Source organism: Idiotropiscis lumnitzeri, chromosome 5, assembly GCF_059441095.1.
Source record: "Idiotropiscis lumnitzeri isolate Australia: NSW breed Sydney's pygmy pipehorse chromosome 5, RoL_Ilum_1.0, whole genome shotgun sequence".
Classification (NCBI taxonomy): domain Eukaryota; kingdom Metazoa; phylum Chordata; class Actinopteri; order Syngnathiformes; family Syngnathidae; genus Idiotropiscis; species Idiotropiscis lumnitzeri.
The window spans coordinates 2184865-2209977 of NC_142395.1; the positions used below are offsets into that span (position 1 = coordinate 2184865).

The 25113-nt window shown below is 42.6% G+C and overlaps 1 protein-coding gene across 15 annotated transcripts in view; it reads left to right on the top strand.

The window, feature by feature from the left end:
• The first annotated feature begins 668 nt into the window (after positions 1–668).
• Positions 669–25113, top strand: part of ccdc102a (coiled-coil domain containing 102A) — a 232017-nt gene continuing 207572 nt past the window's right edge. For all 15 annotated transcript variants that reach the window (XR_015843262.1, XR_015843261.1, XR_015843263.1 and 12 more), the window contains exons 1-2: positions 669–812; positions 20433–20874. Coding sequence is in view for 7 of the 15 variants with exons in the window: in XM_088296897.1 (XP_088153023.1) it covers positions 20518–20874 (357 nt within the window). In the remaining 8 variants the exon portion in view is untranslated. The remainder of the gene's footprint in view (positions 813–20432; positions 20875–25113) is intronic.

Genomic DNA, 25113 nt, shown 5'->3' on the forward strand with positions numbered 1-25113 from the left:
ATATTTGAATTTTAAACTGAATTATTGAATTTAAAAACGGAATTATTGAATTACATGAATTGTAAATGGAAAATTCTGATTAAAATTAAACAATAAATATACAATTGTTGTTATTCAATAATTCAGTTTGGAATTCAATAATTCAGTTTTCAATTCAAATATTCAGTTTTCAATTCAAATATTCAGTTTTTAATTCAAATATTCAGTTATCAATTCAAATATTCAGTTTCTAGTGGCACAAATATCTGCCCATAGAAATATCTGCCCATAAGGCTGGCCTGACGGCAGTTGTTGTTGTTTTTTTTTTAATTAATTTATTTTTTTACCCTGTTCCAGCACATGTGATTCAAATGGTCAGGCCATCAGCAAGTTTCGTAGGAGACTGATAATAATAATCATGATCATTTGAATCAGGTGTGTTGAAACAGGTTAAAATATAAAATTGGTTGGAAATAAGCTCAGAGGTCCGGACTTTGAGTACCGTGCTATAGGGTAGCATTTTAGTAGAAGTTAACCCGGTGGAAAAGCGTTTCAACTTGTACGTCGTTGAAGAGCCAACCAATCGTTTCATCACTATATTTTAAGGGAAGATTCCAATTGGCTCAGCAAACCGAATTTGTCATCTGATTGGTTGAAATGTTGACAACGAAATTCTGCACCCGCCCATATCTCTTCGTCGACAAGGTTTTCCACCGGCTGTGAAAAAAAAATATTGAACGAAAATGTTCACTGGATGAAGTCTTTGGCGATTGCAAATGGAAATCCCAGTTATTTTACGAGAATCAAATACACACCTCAAGAAAGATCGTTTGGTACGTTTCACTATGTATCCTTATCGTTGTTGACAGTTTGCATGAGCCCTTTGCTTTCAGACTCACTGGTGTCAAATGACAAAAAGAATCATGAGAAACTATCCTTTTTCTGTCTTTGCACACTTGTGCTGTCGGTTGAGAAAAGAATAGGAAGAGATTTTGCTTAATCGAGCAGTGAAGACGAATCCATATGTGTCGTTCTTTAAATGGTTATCATTTGTTGACATGGACAGAGCGCTTTTACCACTGTGAAGATGTAAGTCGTCTCAACTAGTAAAAGTTGGCTGGACGTTCGATGTTTGATAATCTTCGAGTTTGTGTTCGGTTATGTACCGTCCACAAATGACATGTTCTAGGGTGACGTTAGATAAATAACCATGAATGAAATAAGACTTTAAAAATTCAAATTATATTATTATTATTATCTGGAGCCTATCCCAGCTGTCTTTGGGCAGTAGGCGGGGGACACCCTGAACTGGTTGCCAGCCAATTGCAGGGCACACAGAGACGAACAACCATCCGCGCTCACACTCGTACCTAGGGGCAATTTAGAGTGTTCAATCGACCTCCCATGCATGTTTTTGGAATGTGGGAGGAAACCGGAGTATCCGGAGGAAACCCACACAGGCACGGGGAGAACATGCAAACTCCACACAGAGATCGAACCCACAACCGCTGTTGTCTCTCACTATAAGGCCATCGTGCTAACCAGTCGGGCCACCGTGCAACCCTATTATTATTATTATTATTATTATTATTATTATTGTTGTTGTTGTTGTTGTTGTTGTTGTTGTTGTTGTTGTTGTTGTTGTTGTTATTAATGCAGTAGTAATGCATGCAGGAAATGGTAGATGAAAATGTGCTCATATCTCTCATGATGGAGAAATACGAGGCGTTCAATGCATTCACAATAATGGTCATAAAGTGACAAAAATATTTTCCCAAAATAAGTTGAAACACCTTTTCTAATTATGATTGCTGTAGTATGTGGTAAAAGTAGGTCTCTACTACACCTCATATTGTAATCATATATGTCATTCTGGAAATATAATCATAACATAGTCATAAATTGACTATGTTGTATATTAATAAAAAATCAAGTAAAAGACCTTTTCTCGTTCTGATTTCTGCAGTACATGGCAATGGTAGCTCACGAATCACTAAAGGTCACATTTTCATTATTTGTCCTTTTGGAAAAGTAGCAGGCATTTAACAAATGGGAGTAGTAATAAGTTGACAAAAGTATTCACCAAAAATCCAGTATTACACTTTCCCATTCTGATTGATCTCTTAGATGACAAAGGGAGGCCTCTAACTACTACTTCTCAATTTTTCATCATATACGGTATGTCATTTTGGACAAGTGCCATTTTAAGGACCAAATTCATAAATTGATAAAAATACTTTAAAACAATACAACTTTATTTAAATTGACTATGTTTTATATTAATAAAAAAATCAAGTAAAAGACCTTTTCTCGTTCTGATTCCTGCAGTACATGGCAATGGTAGCTCACGAATCACTAAAGGTCACATTTTCATTATTTGTCCTTTTGGAAAAGTAGCAGGCATTTAACAAATGGGAGTACTAATAAGTCGACAAAAGTATTCACCAAAAATCCAGTATTACACTTTCCCATTCTGATTGATCTCTTAGATGACAAAGGGAGGCCTCTAACTACTACTTCTCAATTTTTCATCATATACGGTATGTCATTTTGGAGAAGAAGTGCCATTTTAAGGACCAAATTCATAAATTGATAAAAATATTTTAAAACAATACAACTTTATTTATATAGTGCATTCCACAACAGCTGCAGCTGCAACGAAGCACTTTACTTACAGAATAACACTATTGCAATAATACAACAACAAAGAAAGTATAAGCAGTAAATTAGAACACAAATTACTTATACTAACACTAGTGCTGTCAAAATTAAAGCGTCACTTCTGGAAATTAATCTAAAAATGTTTTAACTCAGTTAGATATTTTAACCAAGTTAAAAAAAAGTTAACTAATTTCACTCAGTTTGATTTACTTCCCAAAAAAAATGATAACTTTACAAATATTCTACCACATTTTCTGTACATCTTTCGCCCCTCATCATGAACATCTTTAGCACCGAATCGCAAAACAAAACACTGTGCTCAAGTTACCACTGGGCCTTGCAAACCAACGCTGCTGGAGTGTGGTGCGTGTGGCCAATTTCGAGAAATGTTACTCAGAAAATACCTGTAGAGATGTCTCGGTTTAGATCATATTCAAGAATCACAGAAAGCTATTAGAACAGTCTTTGAATTAAACTTCATATTTGGTGATTTTGCATTAATTCCAAGATATTATTCAAGTAAATATCTGTTACAAGCGTCACAAAAAATAGCAGTTGAAAATCTGATTAATCACAATTAATCACGGAATTTTTTATGATTAATTGGTTAAAGAAATGAATCACTTGACAGCACTAATTAACACCAGGGTTGTTTTTGGCAGGGATTTTAGATTTAGTCTTAGTCTTAGTCATTTGGACGAAAATTCTTTTTAGTTTTTGTCAGATTTAGTCATTCCTATTGGTGATAGTTTTAATCTAGTTTTAGTCGACAAAAACTAAAAAAGGTTTTAGTGGGTTTTAGTCGACAAAAACTCAAAAAGGTTTTAGTGGGTTTTAGTCGACGGAAACGCCAAAAGAAGTTTTAGTCTAGTTTTTGTAAAATTATTAGATCAAAACTCAAATAGGTTTTAGTCCGGTTTAATTATAAATAGGGATATAAGGTTTCCACCCAATAGCAAAGACTTTCTGATGGACTATTAAGATGATGCATTACAAACAGATAACGTAACAGTGGAATCAATGCTCATTGCTCCAAAATAAGACGAGAACCAAAACGTTTTATTTGGCAACTGTTGTGGCTTTGTTTCACTTAAAGCAACATAGATCAAAAACGTTTTAACAACAGAGACTTGGAGTAGACTTGTTCTATAGTTCAGTAACACAGTACAAACTATCAAACATATGTCTTATTTACTTGCACCAGCTTGCGGTTATCAGAGCAAAGTAGCCTTGGGAGTGTCACTGTCGCCATGGTCCGTCAAAGGAACGCGTGTCAGTGTGTGCGAACCGAGACGAATGACCGCAGATGTGTTCGTGCGACACCAGTATGTGTGACGGTGCGTGCGTGGTGCATGCGCCCTTGCGTGCTCTTATGGGCGTGCCCAAACGAAAGATAGGTTGCACTTCATTGGAATGTTTTGACAGACAGATTACATTTACAATAGGATAGGATGTCATAAATTCTGAGCGTCTGACGAACCACAAGCTAACAATTTTGTCCCGTCTCGACTCGTCAACGAAAATTTCATGTACGTCACGTCATGTTTTTGTCATCAAATAACCATGTTTAGCTCGTCATCGTCTCGTTATTGTCATGAAAAAAAGGGGAGTTAACGAAATATTTTCGTCATCGTCGACGAAAACAACATTGATTAACACATATACAATAGACACCAGAAAACAGCAGAACAGTGTTGGGTTGAAAGCCAAACAATAAAAATGTGTCTTCAAATGACAAATAAATGTATCTTAAAATTAATTCTAAAATGTACTGGGAGCCAGTGAAAAGAGGCCCAAATTGGTGTTATGTGCTGCCAGTTAGAAGGTAAGTTTTCGTGCATGTTTAGGGGTCAAAAATACGATCCAACGATCGGAAAATAGAAAAAAAAAATAAAATAAAAATAACTAGAGCTATGAGCAGCTATGAAGGGCCCTCGCAACCCTGGCAACGTTAGGGTACTGGCACGTTGGAAATATTAAATATTTACAAATAATAATGTGAGGAATCTTCAAGAGCAATTTTTGTGTAGTTAAGTTTAGAGCAGCTTTTGTTGTCAAAGCCTCGTCCATGTTTGAAGTAAATTCAAAATGGCCGACTTTCTGTGCAATTTAGCTCATGGCTCCAAGAGAATTTTTTTTGTAGGTCTTGGCCTTACACATACTCCATAAAATTTTCAAAAACCTAGGTGAAACACTCAACCAACTGCTTTTTTGAAAATTTCTAGAGGGCAATGTGTGTGCAAAGTTTCATGAGTTTTCGTGCATATTTAGAACCTTAAAATAAGCGTTAGTTTATTAGCGAACTGTGCGAAGCCACACCCACAGCTTTTCACGAAAAATGATAAATTTCGCATCGTGTCATCCTGAAGGCCTAAACACTCATCCGAGCAAATATGAGTTAGACCTTATTAACGTGCTGGGAGAAAAAACATCAACGAAAATAACCTGTATTTGCTTGAACCAGTTGGTGGCGCTACCACTACGACGAAGAATAAGTTTGTAGATGTCTTCAGGGTTAGACTATCCTCAAATGTGAAAAATTTCGAGATGATAGGATGATCTGAGTGATGTTACAGGAACTTTTGTTGCCAAAGAGAAAAATCAGACTTTGCGGCACCGTCATGGCCACGCCCTTTGCCGAAAAGTCACAAAATTCGGCATTGACTAAGATCAATGTCTGTTGGCTGTTCTGACAAATTTTCAGTCAGATGCGTTAAACGGGCTCCGTGCAGTACGCACCGTAACGGCAATGCTCTTCGCCAACAAAATTCGGCAGAGTTAGATCAATGTCTTGAGGCGGTTGTGACAAATATTTAGTCGGATTTGTTGAAAGGGCTCCGTGCAGTACTAAAAATGTATATATATAAAAAAATATATATATTTTTTGTTTACACTAGGTGGCGCTACATGTATAACAGAATACGAACATATAGATGTCTTCAGGTTATGTAGAGGTGAAGTTTTGGATTTTTTAGAAATTAGAAATCCCTTTATTGTCATTGTACTCAAGTGTGCAACGAGATAAGAGAGCTCCCCTCTCCAGTGCAATACAACAATAATACAGACAAATATATAAATTACATAAATAAATAAGAGAGTGCAACGGAATTTAGTACTGAATAGTGTATGTAAAAACACATCACAATGCTGTTCTGCAAGGTAAGGGTGTTCTCGTTTGTGTGTGAGAGTTCAGAATGGAGATGGCTCTCGGAAAGAAACTGTTTCTCAGTCTATTGGTCCTCGATTTGATGCATCTGTAGCGCCTGCCAGAGGGCATCAGGTCGAACAGGTGTGAGTTTGGGTGGGTATTGTCTTTGACGATGTTGAGAGCCCTTCTGAGGCACCGGGCGGTGTAGATGTCCGACAGTGAGGGGAGAGGGCAGCCAATAATCCTTTGCGCTGTTTTCACTGTCTTCTGGAGCCTCACTCTGTCCGCCTCAGTGCAGCCGCTGTACCAGGTGGAGACACAGTACGTCAGCAGGCTCTCGATGGACGAGTGGTAGAAGGCTAGCAGCAGCTTCCTGTCCAGGTTGAATTTCCTGAGGACTCTCAGAAAGTGCAGACGCTGGCGGACCTTCTTTACCACTGCTGTGGTGTTGTGAGTCCAAGAAAGGTCGTTGGAGATCTGTACTCCCAGGAACTTGAACGTGTGAACCCTCTCCACACACACGCCTTCGATGCAGAGGGGGGGCGGCACCGTCTTGTTCCTCCTGAAGTCGACGACAATCTCCTTTGTTTTTGCAGTGTTAAGGTGCAGTCTGTTGTCCTTGCACCAAGCTGTCAGTCTCTTTACCTCCTCTCTGTAGGCTGTCTCGTCACCTTCCGAGATCAGACCGACCACTGTCGTGTCGTCAGCAAACTTGACGATGGTATTGTTGCCGTGGGCCGGGCTGCAGTCGTAGGTGTAGAGGGCGTACAGGAGAGGGCTCAGCACGCATCCTTGAGGGGAACCGGTGCTCAGCATGCGGGTGGAGGACGTGTAGGGGCCGAGCAACACAGTCTGGGGTCTGTTGGTCAGAAAGTCCTTAATCCAGATGCGTGTGAGGGCAGGGAGGCCGAGAATGTCCAGTTTGGTGACGAGGATGTCTGGGATGATCGTGTTGAATGCCGAGCTGTAGTCCACAAAGAGCATCCTTGCATAGCTCTGCTGTCGTTCCAGGTGGCCCAGCACAACATGCAGAGCAGTGTCGATGGCGTCCTCAGTGGATCTGTTAGCCCGGTATGCAAACTGGTAGGGGTCCAGAGTGGGAGGAAGGCAGTCCCTGATGTGCTGGAGAACCAGCCTCTCGAAGCACTTCATGATGACTGGTGTGAGAGCAACAGGACGGTAGTCATTCAGGTGGACGGCTGGTGACTTTTTGGGGACAGGAATAATGGTGGAAGTTTTCAAGCAGGAGGGGATGACTGCTTGAGCCAGGGAGCGGTTGAAGATCCTGCAGAAAACATGTGCCAGTTGGTGGGCACATGCTCTTAGGACCTTGCCTGGTATTCCGTCGGGTCCAGTAGCTTTTCTGGGGTTAACCGCCAGGAGCGCGCGCCTCACATCGTGTTCCTCTACGATGAGTGGGGGGGAGTTGAGCATGAAGTGCGGGGGTGTGACGGTTGGGGCGAGTCGAAGCGAGCGAAGAAGCAGTTAAGCTCCTCTGCCAGCGATGCACTCGGGTCTACAGAGGCCGTGCTGCCGCCACGGAAGTTGGTGATGCTCCGTTGACCCTGCCACACCTCCCGTGGTCTGTTACTGGCAAGGTGGGCCTCCAGCCTCCCCTTGTAGGTTGCCTTGGCTAGCTTGATGCCTTTGCTCAGGTCAGCACGGGCCACCCTGTACCGGGCTTTGTCGCCTGAGCAAACACTAATAAAAAGTAATAAGGAGCACTGGGAGGGAGAGCTGTTAGCCGCTGCGTCTATGCGCGCTTGTCCATTGGGGTGACACGCCCCTTTTGAAGTTAATTCAAAATGGCCGACTTCCTGTGCAACTTAGCTCATGGCTCCAAGAGACTTTTTGGTAGGTCTTGGCCTAATACATTCTCCACAAAATTTTCAAAAAGCTTGGTGAAACACACAGCCTAACCGGGGCTGCTTTTTTGAAAATTTCTAGAGAGCTATAGAGAGCCTTTTTTAAAAAAACTGCACGAGAAATTTATAAAATATGATGATTGTTCCATGTTTTATGTACAGGTCAATCAATCAATCAATCAAATTGTATTTATATAGCACTTTTCATACATAAAATGCAACTCAAAGTGCTGTACAATAAAAACATCCAAATTACAACAAAAAACTAACACCCATTCCACCCAACCAACATAAACACAAGACACATCCACATACACGCCTGAACTCGCATACACACAGTACACTCGCATTCACACAACTTAATAAACCATCTTATTAGAAAGACAGAAACACATGGCAAGGCACAGAGAAACCATATGAGAAAATGTACCCAGGGTAGGTCATCCGCGCTGAGAGGGATGACGGCCCACAGCCACAGGGAGCTGCGCCAACACACAGACCCCTGGCCCAGACTGACCGGGGTAGACCCTACACATAGTCCGCCGGGTTTTAGGAGCCTCCGGGATGAAGCCCCCTGTGAGATGGCCAGCCACACCTCCCAGCGCGGAGGCCCCCTTTGAGGTAACACTGGAGCTAAAATATATAAAGAAAATGATAATACTAAAAGACAAAGAATTTGAAAATTAAAAGACAATAATATAAAAGGACGGAGCTAAAATATATTAAAAAAATTATGATACTAAAAGACAAAGAAGAAGCTCAAAATTAAAAGACAATAATATAAAACGACGGAGCTAAAATCTATAAGAAAAATGATGAGACTAAAAGACAAAGAAGCTAAAAATTAAAGACAACGATAATAGATAAAATGACAGTCCTGAATTAAAAGACTAAGATAAATTATTTAAAAGCTAAACTAAAAAAGTGAGTCTTGAGCCTCCTTTTAAAAATGTCAACAGTCTCTGCGGACCTGATGTCCTCTGGCAGGCTATTCCATAGACGAGGACCAGAATGGCTGAACGCAGCCCCGCCATGTGTTCCAGTCCTCACCCTCGGAATAATTAACAGGCCGGTGCCAGAGGACCCCAGGGTCTGCGAGGGTTGATACGAGAAAGGAAGGTCAGATAAATAAGATGGCCCAAGACCGTTAAGGCATTTAAAAACTAATAGAAATACCTTAAAATCAATCCTGAAACACACGGGGAGCCAATGCAGCGATTTTAAAACTGGTCTAATATGGTCCTCGTCAGCACCCGTGCGGCTGAATTCTGAAGTAGTTGTAGACTGGAAATACTCTTTTTGGGAAGACCAGCGAGCAGGGCATTTCAATAATCTAGGCGGCAGGAAATAAAAGCATGCATCAGCACCTCCGTGTTAGCCTGAGAGAGAAACGGGCGCAGTCTGGCTATATTCTTGAGGTGATAAAAAACAATCTTGGTTAAATTCTTAATATGAGGAATAAAACTGAGTTCAGAGTCAAAAATGACGCCCAGGTTCTTCACAAATGGTGATGATTTATAATCTTGTAGTTTTGGTAAAAGTTTTTCTCTCTGACCTTCAGGACCGATAACTAAAACCTCTGTTTTGTCCTGATTGAGCTGTAGGAAATTCTCTGCCATCCATGAGTTAATATCTAAAATGCAATTTAAAAGGGTATTGATAAGCTTTGTGTCATCCGGAGACACAGCAATATACAGCTGTGTGTCATCAGCGTAGCTGTGGAAGCTGATGCCGTGTCTCGTAATGACATCCCCAAGAGGAAGCATGTACAGATTAAAAAGTATTGGGCCTAAAATTTAACCTTGGGGAACCCCACATTTAATTTCATGGGTTTTGGAGGAACAGGTATCCATACTTACAAAGGTTTTTAAGTCTATTTAATAAAATGTGGTGATCTACTGTGTCAAAAGCGGCACTTAAATCCAGTAGTACCAAAACTGTGAGTATTTTTGCATCTGCAAAACACCTGAAATCATTTAAAATCCTTAAAAGAGCTGTCTCTGTACTGTGGTTCATTCTAAAACCAGATTGAACTTTCTCTAAGACATTATTTGTATTTCAAAAATAATTTAACTGTAGAAAAACATTTTTTTCTAAAATCTTACTTAAAAACGGTAAGTTGGATACAGGTCTGTAATTATTTAAAACACTGGGGTCTGAATTGCTCTTCTTCAGAAGGGGCTTCACCACCGCCGAGGCGATGTTTTGGATTTTTTTGAGCATGTGCAGGGGAGTTAGTAAGCATTTTGTCCATTGTGGTGACACCCCCCCTTTGAAGTCAATTCAAAATGGCCGACTTCCTGTGCAATTTAGCTCATGGCTCCAAGAGACTTTTTTGTAGGTCATGGCCTTATACCTACTTCATAAAATTTTCAAAAAGCTAGGTGAAACATACTACCGGGGCTGCTTTTTTGAAAATTTCTAGAGGGCGATAGCCAACCATTTAAAAAAAAAAAATGCTCGAGAAACGAATAAAATATTGATAATTTTGCCCGGCCTGATTTGTGTGCAAAGTTTCACGAGTTTTCCTTCATATTTAGAACCTCAAAATCAGCGTTTTATTGGCGAACTGTGAAATGAGGGCGACCTTGTTAATCTGCTCGGAGAAAAGAAATCAACGAAAATAATTTTTATTTGCCTTGACCAGTCAGTGGTGCTACCACAACGATCAAAAATAAGTTGGTAGATGTCTTAAGGGCTGGAATATCCTCAAATGTGAACAATTTCAAGAAAATAGGATCATCTGAGTGATGTTGCCGGAGCTTTTGTTTTCACGGTGAATAATCAGAATTTGCGGAACCGTAATAGCCACGTCCTGGAACGAAAAGTCACAAAATTCGGGAGAGAGTAAGATCAATGTCTTGAGTCTTTTCTGACCAATTTTCAGTCATATTAGTTAAAAGGGCTCCCTGTAGTACGTTACAATGTAAAAAAGGTGTATGTATAACTGAATATAAACATATAGATGTCTTCGGGTACTGACTTTTTATGTGCACGTGGTGTTTTTTATTTTTAGCTGCATGTGCAGGAGAGTTATTAAGTATTTTGTCCATTGCGGCGAAGGAAATATTTAACGAAAATTTTGAAGCCCCACCCCCGTCATATAGTATTTCTGAAACAAAATGTTTTGGTCCCAGTGCTTGTCATGACCCGTGTCGGTCATGTCAGGTGTTTTTGTTATTGTTTTTGTCACGTTCCTTCCCCCACGCCATGTGTGTTTGTTTTTGTCTGCTGAGTGGGGCGTTTCCCCTCAGCACTCGTTCCTCACCAGCCACGCACCTGTTCCCCGTTACCGTCACACACCTGATCCCCATCTGCTCACTTAATGACTGGACTATTTAAACACCTCATCCCGACAGCTCAGCGTCGGAACATTGCTCCAATCCAGGACTGTCACGGCCGCCCCCTGATCTTGTTCTCGTTCTCGCTCTTGCTCCCGATACACCCCCCATATGCGCTTGTCCCGATTGCTCGTTCTTGTTCACGTTCATGTTAGTTTGTCACTGTCTTTGTTCCCCGTCAAGTTTAGTTCTGTTTGTCACGTTTTGTTTGCCCTTGTTACTTTGCACCCTGCCATGTTGTTTGATTCATTAAATAAATTCCCTTTAAGTTACCCTTTTCCCTGCTAGATTCAGATTACGAAGAAGATTTTGAGCACAATGCTATTACACCCCCTCACATTTTTGTAGACTCAGATCATGAGGATGATTTTGAATACATTTACGACCTGTTGTATGCTCAGCACGTCACAGATGCAGTTAGGACCCGTCACTTTCCTCCCCCCGAACAATTTCCGTCACCTCTTTCTTTTGACCGCTTTGAGACCACCTCCCACGTTATCTCGCGTCATCCACCTCGTCCCAAGTCACGTAGATCACGGCCACGTCGTTCACCACGTCCACCGTCTGTTTCCGCACCTAGTCACGTTCCCCTTGTGTTTCATAGCTCACGTTCACCAGCAACAGTAGTCACAGTCCCTCATGTCTCCCGTTCCCCTGACTCCCTATGGCGGCAGGCTGATAGGGGTCAGGCCCCCCGTCTCGTCTGCGCCCGGCTCGACTGCTGCGCTCGGCCCGCAGCCGCCTCCACGTCAGCGGCTGCAATCCATGTCGCCTCCAGTTCCTGTGCCTCGTCAGCGGCTGAGCCCCGTTTCGCTTCCCTGTCAGCTGCACAGACCATCCCGCCTCCACATCAGCTGCAGCCTCCAGAGCTGGTCCCTCGCGAGCTACAGCCTCCCGTCCCGGCTCCTCGCCAGCTGCAGCGTCCCGTCCCGGCTCCTCGCCAGCTGCAGCGTCCCGTCCCGGCTCCTCGCCAGCTGCAGCGTCCCGTCCCGGCTCCCCGCCAGCTGCTGAGCCCCGTCCCGGCTCCCCGCCAGCTGCTGAGCCCCGTCCCGGCTCCCCGCCAGCTGCTGAGCCCCGTCCCGGCTCCCCGCCAGCTGCTGAGCCCCGTCCCGGCTCCCCGCCAGCTGCTGAGCCCCGTTCCGGCTCACCGCCAGCTGCTGAGCCCCGTTCCGCCTCCCCGCCAGCTGCTGAGCCCCGTTCCGGCTCCCCGCCAGCTGCTGAGTCCCGTTCCGGCTCCTCGCCAGTTGCTGAGCCCCGTTCCGGCGCTTCAAGTCCCTGTTCCGGCGGCGCACGTCCCGCGTCCGTCCCAAGTTCACGTTCCGGCGGCGCACGCCCTGCGTCCGCCTCAAGCTCTTGTCCCGGCGGAGCACGCCCTGCGTCCGCCCCAAGTTCACGTTACGGCGGAGCACGCCCTGCGTCCGCCTCAAGCTCTTGTCCCGGCGGAGCACACCCTGCGTCCGCCCCAAGTTCACGTTCCGGCGGAGCACGCCCTGTGTCCGCCTCAAGCTCTTGTCCCGGCGGAGCACGCCCTGCGTCCGCCCCAAGTTCACGTTCCGGCGGAGCACGCCCTGCGTCCGCCTCAAGCTCTTGTCCCGGCGGAGCACGCCCTGCGTCCGCCCCAAGTTCACGTTCCGGCAGAGCACGCCCTGCGTCCGCCCCAAGTTCACGTCCCGGCAGAGCACGCCCTGCGTCCGTCCCAAGTTCACGTCCCGGCGGAGCACGTCCTGCGTCCGTCTCAAGCTCATGTCCCGGCGGAGCACGTCCGGCGTCCGTCTCAAGCTCATGTCCCGGCGGAGCACGTCCTGCGCCCGCCTCAAGTCCATGTTCAGGCGGGGCACGTCCTGCGTCCGTCCCAAGTCCCCGTTCCAGCGGAGCACGCCCTGTGTCCGCCTCAAGTCCACGACCCGACGGCGCACGCCCTGCAGTCCGTCCCAAGTTCCTGCCTCGGCGGTGGACGACGACACGCCGCCGTTTCTCGCCTCTTCCTCGGCGGTGCTCGACGACCCGCCGCCGCTCCAAGTCACTGTCTCGGCGGCGGCTCATTGGGCGCCGCCGCTTCTCGTCTCTGCCTCGGCGGCGTTCGACGACCAGCCGCCGCTCCACGTTCCTCTCTCGGCGGGGTTCGATGACCAGCCGCCGCTCCACGTTCCTGTCTCGGCGGGACTCGACGACCAGCCGCCGCTCCACATTCCTGTTTATTGGCGAACTGTGCCATGCCACGCCCACAACTTTTCACGAAAAATGACGAATTTCGTATTGTGACATCCTCAAGGCCTAAACACTCATCCGAGCATATATGAGGGCAACCTTGTTGTCCTGCTCGGAGAAAAACATCAAAGAAAATAACTTGTATTAGCTTTAACCAGTTGGTGGCGCTACCACTACAATGAAAAATAAGTTGGTAGATATATTCAGGGCTGGAGTAACCTCAAATGTGAAAAACTTCGAGAAGATAGGATAATCTCAGGTTGCCGGAGCTTTTGTTGCCACAGAGTACAATGAGATTTTTTCAGCAATGTAATGGCCACGCGTTTTGGCAAAAAGTCACAAAATTCGGCAGAGAGTAAGGTCAATGTTTTGAGGCTTATGTAAACAAACTTTCGTCTGATTCGTTAAAAGGGCTCATTAAAATGCAAAAAAATATATATATATTTTTTGTACACTAGTTGGCACAGTTTGTATAACAGAATAATAACACAGAATACAGATGTCTTCAGGTCGGGACATTTTATGTATAGGTGAAGTTTAGGATTTTTTGGAGCATGTGCAGGGGAGTTATTAAGCATTTTGTCCATTGTGGTGACACACCCCCTTTGAAGTTAATGCAAAATGGCCGACTTCTTGTGCAATTTAGCTCATCGCTCCAAGAGACTTTTTTGAAGGTCTTGGCATTTTACATACTCCATAGAATTTTGAAAAAGCTAGGTGAAACACACAACCGGGGCTGCTATTTTGAAAATTTCTAGTGGGCGATAGTGTCATGATCCGTTGGTGCAATGCTTTATGTTTTTGTTTTTGTCTGCCCAGCTGACGTGGGGGCGTTCACTCCAGCACCTGTTTCCCGTCTTGTCGTCACGGCTGGAGAGACGCGCCCACCGGCCACGCACCTGTTCTCCATTGACTATCATGATTGCCACGCGTGCCATGTCCCAAGTGTATATTCTCGCCTTCCTTGTTATGTGCTTCACGTGTTTCTCGACCTCGTTTCCTTCCATTGACTCCGCATCTAGCCTTCGTCCTTCTCGGCCGTGTTCGCTCGCCAATTGGCCTTACTTACCCTTTTGTGGTAAGATATTTTCGTTCGCTTTCTGTTTCTTGCCGTTGGCAAGCACTTTCTGTTTCTCGCGTTTTTCTCCTGGTGTGAGTTTTCCACCAGCACTTTCGGTTGTACTCTCGACACCGCGTTATGCTTTTTGTAGTTCTGTGTTTGTAAATAGTGGTCTCAGCCGGCATAATAAATTCCTTGTCAACGCATCTTGCTTCTCTGAGTCTGCGTTTATAGAGTCCACCAGAAAAAGCACTCCTGACAGATAGAGTGCCATTTCTAAAAAAACTGCACGAGAAACTAATAAAATATTGATGATTGTGTGTAAAGTTGCACGAGTTTTGGCTCATATTTATAACCTCAAAGTCAGCGTTGTTTTATTGGCGAACTGTGCCAAGCCACGCCCACAGCTTTTCACAAAAAAACGACGATATTCATATTGTGACATCCTGAAGGCCTAAACACTCAGCCGAGCAAATATGAGGGCGACCTTGTTCACCTGCTCGGAGAAAAACATCAACGAAAATAATTTGTATTTGCTTCCACCAGTTGGTGGCGCTACTACTACGATCAAAAATAAGTTGGTAGATGTCTTCAGGGCTGCAATATCCTCAAATGTGAAAACTTTCGAGAAGATAGGATCATCTGAGTCATCTTGCCGGAGCTTTTGTTTCCACGGTGAATATTCAGACTTTGCGGCACCGTAATAGCTACGCCCTTCGACGGAAAGTCACAAAAATCGGGAGAGGGTAAGATCAATGGTTTGAGTCTTTTTTAGCCAATTTCCAGTCGGATTCGTTAAAAGGGCTCCGTGCAGTACGTCAAAATGTAAATAATTATATTTTATGTCGCCACTGGGTGGAGCAAGGTGTATGACTGAATATAAACATATAGATGTCTTCGGGGTACCGACCCTTTATGTACATGTGCAGTTTTGGATTTGTAGCAGCATGTACAGGAGAGTTATTAAGCATTTTGTCCATTGCGGCGAAGGAAATATTAAGTTAAAACTTTGAAGCCCCGCCCCCGTCATATAGTATTTCGTAAACTAAAAATATTTTCCCCAGTGTTTGTCCCAGGTCTTAGGATGATACAGCCGGAATTTTAAGGCAATCGGATGAACCCTCTAGGATCACGGTGCAAAAGAATGACCCCTGCAAACGTGCAAAAAAGGACGAAAGTTGGACTTTCAAAAATTCATAACTCACTTCCGGTTCATATTAGACTTTTGTCGTCAAAGAAATTATATGTACACTACTACGATCAAAAATAAGTTGGTAGATATCTCAAGGGCTGGAATATCCTCAAATGTGAAACATTTCGAGATGATAGGACGATCTAAGTGATGTTACAGGAACTTTTGTTGCCTAAGAGAAAAATCAGACTTTGCGGCACCGTCGTGGCCACGCCCTTTGCCGAAAAGTCACAAAATTCGGCATTGGCTAAGATCAATGTCTTGAGGCTGTTCTGACAAATTTTCAGTCAGATGCGTTAAACGGGCTCAGTGCAGTACGCACCGTAACGGCCATGCCCCATCGCCGAAAAGTTACAAAATTCGGCAGAGAGTTCAATGTCTTGAGGTGGTTGTGACAAAAACTTTGTCGGATTCGTAAAAAGGGTAAAAAACAAAATGTAAAAAAAAACAAAAAAAAACATTTTTTGTTTACACTAGGTGGCGCTGTGTGTATAACAGAATAAGAATATATAGATGTCTTCAGGTCGGGGCGTTTTATGCACAGGTGAAGTTTTGGATTTTTAGGAGCATGTGCAGGGGAGTTGTTAAGCATTTTGTCCATTGTGGTGACACGCCCCCCTTTGAAGTCAATTCAAAATGGCCAACTTCCTGTACACTTTATCTCATGGCTCCAAGAGACTTTTTGGTGGGTCTAGGCCTAATACATTCTCCATAAAATTTACAAAAAGCATGGTGAAACACACAGCCGGAGCTGCTTTTTTGAAAATTTCTAGAGGGCGATGGAGAGCCCTTTTTAAAAAAACTGCATGAGAAATTTATAAAATAGTGATGATTGTTCCACGTTTTATGTACAGGTGACGTTTTGGATTCTTTGGAGCATGTGCAGGGGAGTTTTTAAGCATTTTGTCCATTGTGGTGACATGTCCCCTTTAAAGTTAATTCAAAATGGCCGACTTCCTGTGCAATTTAGCGCATGGCTCCAAGAGACTTTTTTGAAGGTCTTGGCCTTATAAATTCAACATAAAATTTTCAAAAAGCTAGGTGAAACACACAACCGGGGCTGCTCTTTTGAAAATTTCTAGAGGGCGATAGAGAGCCATTTAAAAAAACTGCACGACTAACTCATAAAATATTGATGATTTTGCCAGGGTGATGTGTGTGCAAAGTTTTACGAGTATTCGTTCATATTTAGAACCTCAAAATAAGCCTTGTTTAATTGGCAAACTGTGCAAAGCCACGCCCGCAGCTTTATACAAAAAACTACGAATTTCTTATTCTGACATCCTGAAGCCCTAAACACTTATCCGAACAAATATGAGGGCGACCATGTTAACATCAATAATAATTATTTGTATTTGCTTTAACCAGTTGGTGGCGCTACCACAACGATCATAAATAAGTTGGTGGATGTCTGCAGGGCTGGAATATCCTCAAACGTGAAAAATTTCAAGAAGATAGGATCATCTGAGTCATGTTTCCGGAGCTTTTGTTTCCACGGTGAATAATCAGACTTTGCGGCACCCTAAAAGGCGAAAAGTCACAAAATTTGGGATAGCGTAAAATCAATGTCTTGAGGATTATGCATTACAAACAGATCAAAGTGGTGCCAGTGGAATCGATGGTCATTGCTCCAAAATAAGCAGTGAACCAAAACATTTTATTTTGCATTATTTCACTTAAAGCAACATAGATAAACTAATTAAAAACATGTCAACAACATAGACTTGTAGTAGACCTGTTCTAATACAGGAGCGCAGGTACAAACGCTATCAAACATATGCCTTCAGTACTTGTAACAGCTTGCTGTAATCAGAACCAAGTAGCCTACCGAGTGACACTGTCAATATGGCCCATCAAACGAATTCGTGTCAGGGTGTGTGAGCCGAGACGAAAGACCGCAGACTGCCATCGTCTCGTTATCGTCATGAAAAAAAAGGGCCGTTGGCGAAATATTTTTGTCATTGTCATCGTTGACAAAAAACACTGATTCAGATTTTGTTTCCTCTTGACATGACAAAAGTGGTCTCAAAGAAAACACTTTTTTACTGAGGGGGGACATAGATTTGATTGAAATTTGCATATCAATGGAAGGAAATTCCACTTTTCGTAAAATGGAGCCTCGGGGCAAGTATAACCAAACCAACAGAACCTTGTGGAACACCATATGACTAAGGGGCAGAACGGGACTCAGAGCAACCTGGGCTCACACAAAAGATCCTGCCAGTCAAATAGGATTTAAACCACTCTAGACCAATACCACTAATGCCCACCTGGTGCTGTAAACGAGCCAGAAGAATACTGCGGTCCATGGTTAGATTTAATATCACAAAACACACATAGTCTCCAGAGTCGTTTGCCAAGAGGATATCATTCAAAACTTGAAGCAGGGCTGACTCTGTGCTATGCATTTTCTAGAAACTTGACTGGAAACCTCCATGACATTGCACCGCCTCTTCCAGAATTATAGAAATAAAAAGCAATTGGAAATGGGTCTAAAATTTGACAGCACACCTTGTTGAAGGCTACGTTTTTTAAGCATAGGTTACACCACAGCATGTTTAAAATGTTGGGGGACTGCACCAGAAGAAAGACTGCTGTTGACAATGGCCCGAACCGATTTGCCAATACTTGGGAGAACTTCCTTAAAGAACTGAGGAGGGACAATGTCATATGTTGTGCCGGATGGCTTAATATGGTAAACCACTTCATCCAAAGATGACGAGCAGATTGCCTCAAAGGAATCCAACACTGCGAATCAAGGAACGTGGACAGAGGGGTCCAATGTAGCTTTTGAAACAAGAGCCCTAGGTGTAGCAACTTTATCCATAAAAAACTGCAGAAATCTATTGCACACTTCAGGGGACGACTCTGTGAAAACCGGCTGAGTGCAGAATCGATAGTTTGAAATAGAGTTCGCGGATTATGACAATTTGCCTGAATAAGACTGGACAAGTATTTCCTCTTGGACCCGTTCATCTTGCTGTGCCATTTAGGATTTTGGCCACTTATTTTTTAATGGAGCCACAGAATTCAAAATATTACTACAAGAATGGAACCGAGAGCTGAGTGCCTCTGTGTTTGATTAGGGAACACAGAGCTGATCGAAGGCTTCAGATAACCAACTAGCAGTGAGGTTGTTCGTCTCTGTGTGTCCTGTGATTGGCTGGCAACCAGTTTAGGGTGTCCCTCGCCTACTGCCCGAAGATAGCTGGGATAGTCTCCACCCCCACCCCCACCCTGGTGAGGAGAAACGGTACAGATAATGGATGGATAGATGGATTTGAAAAGTCAATCAAAAACTCCTTGTTTTATTTCGGAAGTCGGTAAATGACAGCGCAGATCGCAGATGCACACTGTCAACTTCAAAGAGAGTGCTCTTGCAGCTGTTGATTGGTGTGGCCAATATACATTGTTTACATTGTAAGACATTTACTGTTGCCACTAGGTAGCACAATAAGTATAACAAATTATTGTCGTAGAGATGATTCAGGGTCCGACATTTTATACATGAGGTGAGGTTTGGGATTTTTTTGGAGCATGTGCAGAGTTATTAATCAGCATTTAATCTTTTGTGGAGAAGGAATCATGAAATGCTAAATTTTATGCCCTGCCTCATCATATAGTATTTACTGCAAAAGCTTCTTCAAGTTTTCAATTTGCCATGCATTGATGTCTAGATTTTAGATTAAAAGCAACAGAAAACTCGCTCTCTTGCTTAGACTAAGCCCATACATCTTACCCATGACAGTACACATTAAAAGCTACAAATAACTCTCAGGGCGTCTTGTATCATGTCTCCAGAGTTTAGCTCGCTCTCTCGCTTTGACTAAGCCTATACATCTTACCCAAGACTGTACACAGTCATTTGAATTTAAAATTTAAGGAACAAAAATTATATAGCAGTTTTACTTCTTTTTCATCAGTCATCTGAGCATTAATGAGTTACTTCATTTGACACATTGTGCTGTTATTTTGGTGTGGCTATGCCACAGGTCTGTGAAATAATTTTTTAAAAGTTTCAAGGTCCCCCCTGCAAAGTGCTCAAGTACCCATGGTAGGAAAACTCTGCTCAAGGACTAGACGCAGAAGTATGAATGTGCAAAACTCTGCCAAAATTTGACATTCAAAAAATTCATAATCACTTTCTATTCATTTCAGCATATGGCTGCATTTGACTTTTTTGGACTTCTATGCATGGTACACATGCCTGACAATTTTTGTAGGCCTCGTTCAAACGTAACGGGATTGTTTTTTATTTTGCCACTGTAGGTTGTGCAAACAAACCATTTTGTTTGTTTCAGAAAATAAGATTTGTTTCGAAGAAGAAAGAAAAAAGGACTTCTACAACAATAGGAACCTCGCCGGGGTCGCTGCTTAGATTTTGGTCACATTTTGGTCCGCCCTATTGTCGTGAAAATACGGTACTGCTTTCATTGCGAATAATTGCAGCATAAGAAACACAATGGCATTAATGTTGCAAATATGATTTGAAAATGAGTCATTAACATTACTGTTAAATTAAACAGTAACTTACTTTTAATTGTGTTACTTTTAGATGTCTTACAAAGTGTTGCCTTTCGTGTCTCAGGGCCTTTTTATGGGCTAGTAAATTTCTCAATTTCCTCCTAAAATTCATAGATGCTCTCTCTGAAGAAATTCAATCGCAAAACGTACCATCACAAACTTCCATGTCATAACAATAACTTCCATCCAATTATATTGCGTAACGTCAATCAACAGGCACAGACCGCCGATGCTATTTGACCCCCAGAGTACATCAGGTACCGACCCAGGTTCGGGCAGGGTAACATGTCACAGGCCACCAGCCAAAAAGGCTTAATGTCGGTCCTTGACTTTTTCAATTCACCAAATACCATACATACTGTACATAGTTTTGGTATACTTGCCGTTATAAATGTAGCATAAAATCCAGCTTTGTCATTATGCTCCTCCTAAGTTTCTGTGTTTTTGTGTTTAGGTTCATGAGTGACTGTAGTGGATGTTGTATTTCACGTTCAAGTACAACCCGACCATTCATCTTCTTTTCCTCTTAAACACCGACCATGAACCACGCTTCACATCTATCTGAGGGAGGCAAGACAACAGAAGGTGGTCTTTCGTGCAGCCTGGGAATGGAGTCAGACAGGAGAATTTGTTCCTCCGAAAGTGTTGCCCTGACCCCAAGTCCTAATGGAGAAACCCCGAGCTCCAGTTCTCCACTGCTGCTTTCACCTGTGCTTGGAGGCCTGGGCCTGGCAACATTGAGCATCATTGGTGGGACAGCTGGGGCAGATTGGGAGACCAGAGAAGAACTGAGGCTCAGAGAGCTAGAGGAAGCCCGGGCCAGAGCAGCTCAGATGGAAAAAACCATGCGGTGGTGGTCAGACTGTACTGCAAACTGGAGAGAAAAATGGAGCAAGGTACATCGTTGACTAAATGCAATTTCATTAACATGTATTGATGATTCCATGTTTACATAAACATCTCTAAACTAGACAGAAAACTGTCTTAGTAGTAAAAATGTATATGTAACTTGATTATTATTATTATTTCTTTCTGAAAAGATGAGCTATGTTTCTACTAAGTTGCACACTTTTCTCAACCTCTTCACTAAGAGCAAATCTTCATCAAAATAATCATGTATATTTTGATTAAGATTAAAGTCACAATTATTAAGACAATTGTCTTTGCTGATTCGTTTATAACGGCCAAATTATGTTTTAGCAATTTTGTTACCTGACATGTTTTGGCGTGCTTTTCTGATGAAGATGACGGAAGCAACACCCCGAAACCTAAAACAACATTTATCTGTTATAAACAAATCAGTGAATACATAGATAGTAATAAGAAGAAAAAAATGAACTTAATACAACGATTAAAACAATTATTCATTTTTTTCAATACTTAGTATTTATTCAACGACTGAAACTCAACTACTCCAAACTACTGTCATTATAGCAACAAGCCCATTCAGCCCTGCACGTTGAACAACTCATTCTTGAGCACTATTCTTTTATATTAAGTACAAAATGACCTTGTTGTAAGTGGAATGTTAAATTCAAGATTCTTGCATGTTAGAGATAATACAATAACGCTTATGTAAAAAAAATGATTGGTGACGTCATAACCCCGCCCACTTATGATTATATAATAACCCCACCCTCAGAATCACGCTTATGTCAAAAAATGATTGATGACGTCATAACCGCGCCCACTTATGATTATATCATAACCCCACCCCCAGAATCACGCTTATGTCAAAAAATGATTGATGACGTCATAACCGCGCCCACTTATGAGTATATCATAACCCCACCCCCAGAATCACGCTTATGTAAAAAAATGATTGATGACGTCATAACCCCGCCCACTCATGATTATATCATAACCCCACCCCCAGAAACACGCTTATGTAAAAAATGATTGATGACTTCTCCACCCACTCCGCCCCCAAGAACCCTCCCATTTCCTGGTAAGTCACATCAGGCGCTACTACCGTTATGTAATAGCATGTAGCTCGGCTAAGATATAGCATACAGCTAAGCTAAGATATAGCTTACAGTTAGGTTAAGAAATAGCATGTAGCTAGGTTAAGATATAGCATACAGCTAAGCTAAGATACAGCATGTGGTTAGGTTAAGATATAGCATGTAGCTAGGCTGAGCTATAGCATACAGTTAGGTTAAGAAATAGCATACAGCTAAGATATAGCATGCAGTTAGGTTAAGATATAGCATACAGTTAGGCTAAGAAATAACTAGGCTAAGATATAGCATACAGTTAGGCTAAGAAATAGCATGCAGTTAAGCTAAGATATAGCTAGGCTAAGAAACAGCATACAGCTAAGAAATAACATACTGTTAGGCTAAGAAATAGCATGTCGCTAGGCTAGGATATTGCATGCAGCTAAGCTAAGATACAGCATGCGGTTAGGTTAAGAAACAGCATGCAGTTAGGTTAAGAAATAGCATGCAGTTAGGTTAAGAAATAGCATGCAGTTAGGCTAAGACCTTTGTACCGACATTTTCAAATCATTAAGGTCTTGTTTTATCTTTAAATGAGGAACCCCTGTTGAACGCCATCTTGTCTGTAGTCCAAGTTGGCAGTCATCAGCCAGAGGTCATACGGTCGACATAGTCCCCGTTTCTTTTTTGCAAACATGCCTAGACATGTTCTCACCGACACATGTCGGGACATGTATTCCTTGTCTATATTTGGACAGCCAGACGACATAATTTATCTCGCCCCCAAGCAGTGGATGTGTGTAAGCGTAGACACCCCCACGTGATCTTTGCAAACATGCCAAGACATGTTCTCACCGACACGTCAGGACATGTATTCCTTGTTTGTCTATATTTGGACAGCCGGACGACGTCATTTATCCCGCCCCCCAGTCTCAAACCAATATAACAAAAGCCCAAGTCACGCTCTGCACAGACAAACCAATTTTTCCAGCTGAAGAACCAGACCTACTCCTCATGAAAATCATGACGCTCAGAAATCGACGCCGCCTGGCCATGAACATCACACCAGGAAGGGTGTCACTCATCACGGCACCTGATCAGGTTGATAACAACATTGCAGAACTCTCTTCAGGTAAACGATGCAACTATTTATTAACTATATTTCTATAATATATAGCTATATAATATTTAATAAAAGTATCTTTGTACTGCAGATAGCGATGTGGACGAACCTACACGCGACCATGATATGATTACGGTTGAAAACGCTGTTGATGTAGAGACCCTTACAACTACAAACAGGGGCCAGGCTGAGACCTCTACAAATATAGACGATGACCAGGTTGGGACCCCTACAAAAACAGACGAGGACCTTATGGTTTGGCGGCCCGGGAATCTTACCTACCCCTGTTGTATCCTCGTACAACACTGTCGAGCCATCATATTCAGGGTGGATCCGTCCCGTTTCCCCGACTCCGCTGTCGACCCCTCCGATGACCCCCACGTCGTCGGCAGAATCTTCACAAAACGAGGAGGTACGACTACCTAGTTGGTCCGACCAAGAATTCTCAAACAGTTCGCTTGAGCCCTCTAAGGTCCAGACCGCCATCGACCCAGGTCCCGGACCTGCATCTATTTCCGAGGATGATGTATGTACATATGTCATGGGATGATCCTCCAAAGGGATGGGTTGATGTGGATTTCGTAATAGTTGTTAAAGTGGCGATTTTTTACCTTATCAGACACTTTTTGATAAAGTATCAGAAAAGACAGGGTTGTTTGCATAGCTATACACACCTAGGGCGTATTTTTTATATAAGACAGCAATATGATTGCATCATACCAATCCTTTGCGGCAAAATGTTTTTAACGTGTATTCACTACTTGTTGGATTTGTGTTCTATGAAAGCGGATAACGAAACAGTCAAACGCGTTGCAGAGATCTTAATGGTGGAGTTAGCACTCATACAGAACTTACCGGCCCGCCTTATAGAAAATGAGAGCTTCCGTCTTATGATATACCGTGATCAACTTGATAGTTTTGAAGAATATATTATAGAAAATATTAACTTTGAATAAAAATGGGTAATGTGTTGAGAAGGTTATAGATTTTTGGCTATAGAAGCTATGGGTGGGCAGATATAATAAATAGAACAATTACATATAATCCTGATGATAACGATAAAGACCCTGTCATTGAAAAACTGTTATTGTTTATGCAAAAAGTACGTGCCATGTCTTTGACGGTTTTTCAGATGCCTTGGGAATCTTTTGTGCAACACGTCATATCTGTGAGTCGGTCGAGTTTGAGACGTTTCAAAATGTTTTGGAAAATTGGGAAAATTAGATAAATGTAGGTCATGTACTCACCATACACACGCTGTTTAACGATGTCATCAATAACCTGTGGATCTCGCGCGTGAATTGAAGATGTTTGAAGATATGTTGGAATCAAATGTTAATCTGTCTGTTTGAACCATGACCTATAGGCTTTTTACGATTTAGAGATTCCATATCATGTGTTTACCCTTTAACCTTGTCATATTTTCTTTTTTTGATATCTTTACTCACCTACATGCTGTGAACCAATAAAAATAGATGTTTCAAAAAAGCTGCATTTGTGTCTGTGTGTTTAGATAAATAACGGTGTGACGTCTGTAACTAAATCATAAACTGTCATGGGCGTTAAGCGGTGGTTGAAAAAACGTTACTACGATCCCATTCAACGCGCCAGTTTTGGAGGTGTAGATCGTCTTCATTTAGCTACGAGGGAGAAAACGGGTCAAAAAGTGACGCGTCATAAAGTCAAGTATTTTTTATCATCGCAAGATGCATACACCTTCCAATCCGATCTATGCGATATTAGAATTAGAATTAGAATTAGAAATCCCTTTATTGTCATTGTACTCAAGTGTGCAACGAGATCAGAGGGCTCCCCTCTCCAGTGCAATACAACAATAATACAGAAAAATATATAAATTAGATAAACAAATAAGAGAGTGCAATGGAATTTAGTACTGAATAGGGTATATAAAAACACATCACAATGCTGTTCTGCAAGGTAAGGGTGTTCTCGTGTGTGTGTGTGTGAGAGTTCAGAATGGAGATGGCTCTCGGAAAGAAACTGTTTCTCAGTCTATTGGTCCTCAATTTGATGCATCTGTAGCGCCTGCCAGAGGGCATCAGGTCGAACAG